This window comes from Oreochromis niloticus, unplaced genomic scaffold, assembly GCF_001858045.2.
Source record: "Oreochromis niloticus isolate F11D_XX unplaced genomic scaffold, O_niloticus_UMD_NMBU tig00001878_pilon, whole genome shotgun sequence".
In the NCBI taxonomy this organism is placed as follows: domain Eukaryota; kingdom Metazoa; phylum Chordata; class Actinopteri; order Cichliformes; family Cichlidae; genus Oreochromis; species Oreochromis niloticus.
In genome coordinates this window covers 93,598-101,893 of record NW_020327489.1, presented here as the reverse complement: position 1 = coordinate 101,893, position 8,296 = coordinate 93,598, and the positions used below count along the sequence as shown (strand labels likewise).

The 8,296-nt window shown below is 37.3% G+C and overlaps 1 protein-coding gene across 1 annotated transcript; it reads right to left on the bottom strand.

Annotated features, from left to right (window-relative positions):
• Positions 1-952: 952 nt before the first annotated feature.
• Positions 953-4,674, bottom strand: LOC102076696 (A-agglutinin anchorage subunit). Its single transcript, XM_025904476.1, has 9 exons — positions 4,466-4,674; positions 3,886-4,050; positions 3,309-3,644; positions 2,798-2,917; positions 2,278-2,388; positions 2,098-2,181; positions 1,891-1,919; positions 1,592-1,660; positions 953-1,496 (listed from the first exon to the last, which is right to left on the bottom strand). Exons 2-9 carry the CDS (start codon positions 3,944-3,946, stop codon positions 1,374-1,376), a joined length of 933 nt encoding a protein of 310 aa, XP_025760261.1. The 5' UTR covers positions 3,947-4,050; positions 4,466-4,674; the 3' UTR covers positions 953-1,373.
• Between the last annotated feature and the right edge of the window lie 3,622 nt (positions 4,675-8,296).

The window sequence follows — 8,296 nt, the reverse complement described above, 5'->3', positions numbered from 1 at the left end:
AGCTTTAAGAAAAATAAAAGAAAAAAGGTGTGAATCTTAATCTGTGCTCAATTATTCTTAATTCAGCTGTAGTTTCATAATAATTTCAGTTTGCAGCATTCAGTTTTTTTCCTGATCTTTGGGACCGGATAAACAGATGCAGTGGGACTGTCAGACCACTGCATCTGACAATGCGCTTGAAGCTCAAAACGCAAATATACTGATTATGCAGAGTAACAGAAATAGTAAAATATTTGTGTTTTATCTCAGACACACAGCTACACGCTGCTCTGACTCAGTTGACTCTGAAAGTATTTCTTTGCCTTCTCAGATGAAGCCCCAGCTCTGCTAACAAGCACTCAAACTGATCCACTGACATCCTGGAATGTGTGAATATGATGCAGCTTCGACTTGTGGATAAAACCACGAAATTCTCCCTGCTGCTGCCTGTGTGTGAGAACTGGATGAATATGAGGGGCCGTACAAGCCAAAATTCATTCTTTCACTCTCACACACATATATTTTCACTCTCACATACATATATTTTCATTCTTTCACTCTCACACACATACATTCTTCTTTCACACACATACATTTTCACTCTCACATACATACATTTTCACTCTCACATACATACATTTTCACTCTCACACACATACATTCTTCTTTCACACACATATATATTTTCACTCTCACATACATATATTTTCACTCTCACATACATACATTTTCATTTATGCATTCCTACATTTTGCTCTCATTTACATGCATTCAATATGCATTTAATCTCACAAATAATATATGTATGTAAGAAGAGAATGCATACATGTCAGAAGAAAATATATGTATGTGAGAGTGAAAATATATGTGTGTGAAAGAAGAATGTATGTGTGTGAGAGTGAAAGAATGAATTTTGGCTTGTACGGCCCCTCATAGATGAACTCAGACTCTCCATTTCATCCTTTTGTTGTTTAAAAACATGCAGACTAGCTCATCATCACTTCATTTTTTTCACATTGCATTTTTTAAGATTACTTTTTCGCAACGACCTATCGTGTTTGGTGTGTAATGTAATACTGTCATAGATGATGATGAGAATATGTTTAAGGCATTAAAAAAAATTTAAAATTAAGGAATGGGAAGATTTAGATCTACTAATGTGCTTAAGAAAACAACAGGTAAGTTATTTACTTAAAAACATCTCACATGACTTAATTCAGAAGCTAAATAAACTACCTTGTCTGTACTGACTTGAGTTAAGCTTTCAGAAAAGTGCTTACCTATATATTACACACAAATATTACATTTTAATTTAAAAAATGTAAAGAAATTTACAATCGAAACATTGATGCAGCATCAAGAAAAACAACATGCAGCCTTTCATGACCAACATACTATGTCTTTGGTTTGTTGATGGTGGAATAGAGGTCGCTGGAATCAGTGGAAACTCCAGCAGGTGGAGAGAAAGTCTTCACAGTGCTGTAGGTCATAGTCTCACCATCATCATCGACGCGGGGCTGTAAGAAAACATCGCAAAATCTTCTTAAAGACGAGAACTTTGAAAAGTCTGAACTTACTACTGACATCATTTCTATGAATATCTAAATCTTACCCGGTCTTTATTCTTGGTTTTCTTTGTGAAGCTGATGGAGGCGTAGGAAACTTCATCATCGGCTTCAGCCTGCACAGTGAAGACAACATTATGACTGCTCAGTAATATAAATTTAACCTGAAGAAAACTTAAATGACTACAGGAGGAACTGATTTAAGTTATTTGCCAGCTGAAGTTATGTCACTGGTTTTTCTCTTTATCCTTTTCACTTTATGAACTGAAGTCAAAACTAAAGGTGTAAAATGATTCTGTTATGGAGCAAAAAAACGGCATTTGAGTATTTGAAGATTTGAACTCACAGTGTTGTCGCTCTGTTGTGTTTTGTTTTCTGAAGAAGGGAAAACAATTCTTTAACTTCCCCATTAAAAATCAATGTTTTTTCTGTTTTTAATAATCATAATCTACAGAAATGTAAAACAAAACTGTATTCAACCATATATTTATTTTAAATATTTAAACTTCCTTATTTCCATTTATGATCAACTTTAATCTGTGAGTCTTCTCACCTTTAGTTTTCTTCCATATGATGATCACCACAACAACTAACAGTGCTGCTAAACCCACAGGAACGATGATAAACCATGACTGAACTGAAAATATTATTAATATAAGTTAAACATAATCCTGAATTTTCCCACAAAGATTCAACTGTCAGTCTGACATTCAGAGAGAAATGCAGTCACTACCTCCTGGTGGATTATTTGATGTCTCTTCTGACGTAGTTGTTGATGTGGATTTTCTTGTTGATGATGTTTTTGTGGTAAACTCCACTGTTGTTGATTTTGTTGTTGCCGGCTCTTCACACAAAGAAATGCAAAAACAACATTAAAGACACCAACAGTAAGAAAAGACTTGAAAAAGTTAACAACATCTCAACAAATACAGAAAATCTGAAAATGATCAAAAACGTTTTGGCTTCAAATTTCTGTTCAGTACAAAAGCCAAAGATTTCAAATGTAATAAATACAGTCGGTTTTCTAACATGTAGAGATGACGGTTGATGTGTTTTTGGACTGTGGAGTTTCAGGCTGCAGTATTTATTTAAAAATACAAAATCAAATATTCTAAATAAACACCAGCAATGAAAATGTTAATAATCAACTAAATGTGTTCAAAAATATATTAGTAATAAAATTTCATTTTATCTTTTATAGAAGCTAAACAGTCGATACAGATTTTAAAAACAGAGAGTGATTCAGTCACTACCGTCTGGTTGATTTGATGTTGTTGTCAGCGATGTCTTTACTTCCTCTTCTGTTGTCCATATATTTGTTATTGTTAATGTTGGTTTAATTGTTGATTTGGTTGTCGTTTTCACATCTTCAACTAAAGAAATGCAATAACAACATTAAAGACACCAACAGTAAGAAAAGACTTGAAAGTAAGTGAACAACAACAGAGAGGAAACAGTGGTGAGATGTTTAACAGTCTAACAAGTCTCATTTTTGATGATGTCTCATGTCTGAGGATATGTTCTCTTTATCTTCATACAGCCACTCAACTGTGAGTCTACAGTGTTCATATGTCAACACAGAGCTGTTCAAGATGCTTTATCATTGTTCTCATGTACATACACTGGTGAAGATGGAGATATTGTAAGAGAAAAGCAACAATAGAAAAATGAACTTCATCACTGTGATCATAATTATTGTGGTGTTTCAGTTTGTTGTTCTAACAGGATAGTTTGAGCTGAAAACATTAAGATGTAAATACTCACTGTTACTAACAGACAGATCAATCGTAAAGTCTGGACCTTCTTGTGATCCTGTTGCTGTTTTGTACTGTCTGCTGGTGTAACGACCAACATCCTGATCTGTGACCTTCTTTATAACCAGAGAACAGTCTGCAGAAAGACTCAGTCTGTCTGATTTAGGTTTGGCTTTTTTATTCTTCCCAAGTTCAAAGAGTTCTACTGAGCTGCTTGAATCACTGAAGATCCAGGTAGTACTGATACAGTTATGCTGACCTTGTATCACATTTTTACAAGGCAGAGTAACATCATGTCCACGTCCAGCTGTGACAGTTTGAACAGTTTGATGTTGCTCAGTTGTTACTGTTGAGAAAAAGAGAGAGAGAAATGTGAAACATCAAATATGTTATGAATATGAGTGTTATGTTTATAATGTGAAGTTTATTTTAAATATAACACAAGTTTAAGTTTCAACTTTAGTTTCCAAGAGTCAGCTCAAGTCAAAAAGTGAATCATGACTGTCTCAGTTAAAGGAAGAATAAAGAAGTAACACTTGTGATAATAATGCAGTTTATTAATTGAATGTGTTTCTATGTACACTTACCTTTAAACTGAAGCATCAGTATTAGTAATGAAGACATTTGAATCCATGTGAATGCAGCCATCGTGCTTCTCTGTCTCTCTCAGTCTCTGTTCTTGCTCTCAGAGATGAATACAGCATCAACTTCCTGCTCACTTCCTCATGGTGACATCAGTCTCTTTGTCTCCCCTGTGTCCAGAGGAATTAATTTATTTAAGTCAGCTTGATAACCTCCCTCTCTCTCTTATTGTAGATATTAAATGACTGAACAACTTTTAAACATTTTTACTTTTAGACTTCATGCGATTTGCATGAAATCTTGTCAACCTTTTCAAAGGACTGTACAGAAGTTGAAGATATCTTGATCAAAAATAGGAGAGAGGAAGTTAAAGGTGTGAAGACTGTTAGTAGAGATAAGTGTTTGCAGTACTTTAGCTCTTCTGTGCATATAGTTTATTATTAGAAAACAGTCTCATGATGATGTTTGTAGACACACATGAAAAGAGGTCAAAAGTCAGAAAACTCTTTCTGCAACAGAAACTCTGTTGATGTTAACAATAAAACATGGTGATACTGCTACAGTGATCATTAGCATTAGCATTACCATTAGCAGCTAGAACCCAGGTGAAATGCATTAGTGTCCTGATACAGTGTGGCACTTCGTTTCTTCTTAGAAGTGAAGGGGAAGTGAGAATGTGGGTACAACAGCAGCAGAGCTCAGAGTTTAATACTGAAGATGAAAGAACAGGAAGTCAAACTGGAGACAATAATAACCACCAGCTTGTCCTGTGGTCTGAGGTTGAAGGATCATGTGTTTGAGGTATCAGAGACAGAGCTCCAAAAATCTAATGATACTGATCACAGGTTTTTTTTCTATTTATTCATTATTTAGTCTTCTTATCATACAGCCAAAATGAAGAGAAATAGTTATAGAAAACATTAAAATTGTAATCAGGAGAATAACGTTGGTTACTGTTGTCAGGGTTCCTGTCATGGTCTCCGTGTCTCCCTGGCTGACCTAGGTTGCAGGCCACATGTTGTTTTGAGTTTGTCTCTCTCTCTCAGAGAGCTGAGAGCTCAGCTGGGCTCCCGCCCTTGGCTCACACACCTGCTGTGAATCCACCTGATTACCGGGACTCCTGGGCTGCTATTTAAGCTGAGGGCTCAGAAGGTGTCTTTGCTGGATCGTTGAGTTATTCTCGTCAGTACAGCCCCGATAAACTCTGTTTCTTGTGTTGTTTCTCAGTTTATGCTAACCGCAGCTCTCCTGTACATAGGTTCCTGGACTCGTCCTTATCCCTGATCTACTTCCCTGGCAGCGTGTAGTGGAGTGGAGTGAGAGTGAGAGTGCTGAAGACAAGTAGCAAAGAAGCGAATGAGCAGAGCGTGTTTGGACTTTCTTCCCTTTTCCCCAGGACCATTGAATATCCCTGCCCTGTACACTGTATATACTTTCACGTGGTGTGTTTGTAAATAAACTTGTGATTGCAATCCTAGTTCAGCTGGTCTACGCCTGAGTCCGTTTCCGCCTGCGTGACAGTTCCTGGGTCGTTGATCCAGTGTTTGCAGTTTGTTTTTGTTCTCTGATTATTTTCCACATGTTCACATTTGCTGTTTTATTATGTTATCCATCTGTCTGTGTGCATTATGTTCTGTTCCACTTCCTACGTATCATTAGATTAAGTTCAGCTGTGTACTCACAGGTCTCTAGTCATCATCATTAGCCAGTGTATTTACAGTTTTTCTCGATTGCTTAAACACTATAACCAATCTTGTGAACCCAAATTTCAAAACCATAATGCCACTTTCAAAAAAGCACACCCATTTCCTTGAACTATAAACACTTTGCACCTGCTTTAACACATGAGTCAGATGTGGTGAACTGTTACTGCAAAACTCTACACACAAATTTGTCAGTGCTTACACCATGTGGTCACTTAGAAAGCACTAGCAGTCAATAATGTTAATTCACATCAGCACAGCTTTAGTTCAACTAGCACACAATTAACAAAGTGGAAACACTAGGAGTCAAAATGTATCACACACCAGTAAGAAACTTTAATGGATAAATAAAAGGGCCAAAGTCAACTCATTCAGGTTTGAAACAATGGATCCAAAGACATGAAAAGGAAGAGGTCGAGGAGGAGGAGGAGGTCTAGGACACCAGGGAGGAGTAGGTAGAGATGGAGGAACATAATTGGCCATTGGGCTATTGTAAATGTTCCTGGTCACCGTGGAGAAAATGTCACTATGTGCACAGCCATCAGCCAACGAGGGCTACTCCACCGCCATGCCATTCTTGGACACTATAACACTATGCTCCTCCTTCCTTTTCTTGATTGTCTGAGACAACATATGTCCAGCAGGACTACAGGGAACCAGCACAGCCAGAGCAGCCTCACTACATTGTTGTTTGGGATAACGTCAGCTTCCATTGTGCTGCTATGGTTCATGACTGGTTTACCAATAACCCAAGGTTGTCTAACATGTTTCTGCCTGCATACTCTCCCTTTCTAAACCCGATAGAGGAGTAATTTGTGGCATGGCGGTGGAAAGTGTGCGACAGAGAACCTTATGTCCGTGCGCACCTCTTCCAGGCCGTGGAGAACGCCTGTCTAGACATATCAGTAGATGCATGCCAGGGGTGAATCAGGCATGCAAGAGGATTTTAACCCCGCTGCCTGGCTAGCGCCAATATACCCTGTGATGTGGATGAGATTCTCTGGCCTGACTCAGACCAAAGACAGGATGCTGAGGTGGAATAATGTTTCTGGTGTGTGTTGTACTGTATGCTACATGAATAAGAATGTGCCACTGTATATACATTGGTTGCGTCTTTTGTGTTCATCACGTGAAAAGGTTTTTGAGGGGAAGAACCACAAGCAACATAACTTGCCAGTTTTGTAAATGTTGTTTTACATTTATTGCACCAATGTGTACGACTATGGTGTCGTGTGTGTGTTTTTGAGGTCTTGTGTGTGATGTCTGTGGGCAAAGTTTGGTTTTTCAGTGAATGGTTTTGAGTGTAGAGCTTCATTTTGACCTGACAATACAATGTTTGGGAAATTGGGTGAGACATTATGGATTTGTGTTTATTGTTTGGGGAATACGAGGCATAGTTTCAAGAAATGTGTATAAGCAATCGAGGCAAATGTAAAAGAAGTGAGAAAGGTGAAACCCATTTTTATCTGGTGTAAGACCAGGGAGGCAAACACAGAGCAAACAAACATTTTTTGTTATTTCTGATTTAGTCTGATTATAACACACCCAAAAGAAATATTTACAGATAATAATAATGTTAACACATTAAAAGAAATTTAAACACCATTAGATAACCTGTTATTCTGATAGCTGGTCTTCCTAACTTCACTCAGTAAATTCAAAAATAAAACAGCTTTCTTATCTGAGCCTTCCTGAAAATATTTGATTGTTTAGAGAGCTGTATAAACTGCCTTATAAACAAAGACTGAAGCAAGCATAAAAAAGAATATGTTCTTCATTACTTCCCTCATGCAGAACTAATAAAGTGCCCTTTCTCCACCCTCATCTGCCCCGCCTATTTTTCCTGCACCACTAGGTGAGATTATTGAACTGAAAACAGGCGACATGAACTACAGAGGCCATGACTTTATCTCAGTGTGTTACCTTAAACTGCACAACAAAGAATACAAAAGAAAAAAGAAAGAAAGGAAAAATATGTGAATTTTACTGTATGTATTTGTTTATTCCTGCATCCCTTCATTGGCTTTCAGTGAGATTCAGAATCCACTTTAAAATTCTGTTATTAACGTATAAGGCTCTTCATGGACAAGCCCCTGCTTATATAGCAGAGCTTCTTACAACTTTTCAATGCAGTTGGCCTCTGATCATCAGGTCTCTAACTGTCCCTGATTTTGAAACCAGAGGTGATGCTTTGAGGTTGTAGCGCCCAAACTGTGGAAGTCTTCCTCAGTCAATCAGGTTGGCTGACTCTGTTATTGTTTTAATCCATTCACTTTATTTGTAACCATAGTTTTAAACCATACATGCATCTATGTGTGTATATTGGATGAATGTCTGTCTGTATGGCTGATTATGTGTGTGTTTATGTTTCTGTATGTTTTAACATGTACACTGACCTTCAATGTGCAGCTTTTATTTGAACTGTGAAGCTTTAACTCTGTGTTTTGAAAAGTGCTCTATAAATAAAGTTATTATTGTTATAATACATTAAAATGAATGAAAACAGGTTTGGCTTCTAAATATGAGAATAAATCAAAACTTAAATGTTTTAAACAGCAGTGGATTCATGTCTGTGCTGAGCTGATGATGTCATTGATCAGTGGAGTCTGACAGAAGCAGAAGAGTCTCCAATGTTTTCATAGTTCATAAAGTCTGAACCTTCTTGTTGTCCTGTTGCTGTTTTGAACTGTCTGCAGGTGTAACGACCAACATC

Bases quoted from the DNA above. Each gene is read 5' to 3' on its own strand.
- LOC102076696 (XM_025904476.1), bottom strand. From the start codon at position 3,946: ATGGCTGCATTCACATGGATTCAAATGTCTTCATTACTAATACTGATG. The intron at 3,645-3,885 runs GTAAGTGTACAT...TTTTCTCAACAG, and splicing joins ACTGATGCTTCAGTTTAAAG to TAACAACTGAGCAACATCAA. The intron at 2,389-2,797 runs GTAGTGACTGAA...CTTTGTGTGAAG, and splicing joins AACATCAAATCAACCAGACG to AGCCGGCAACAACAAAATCA.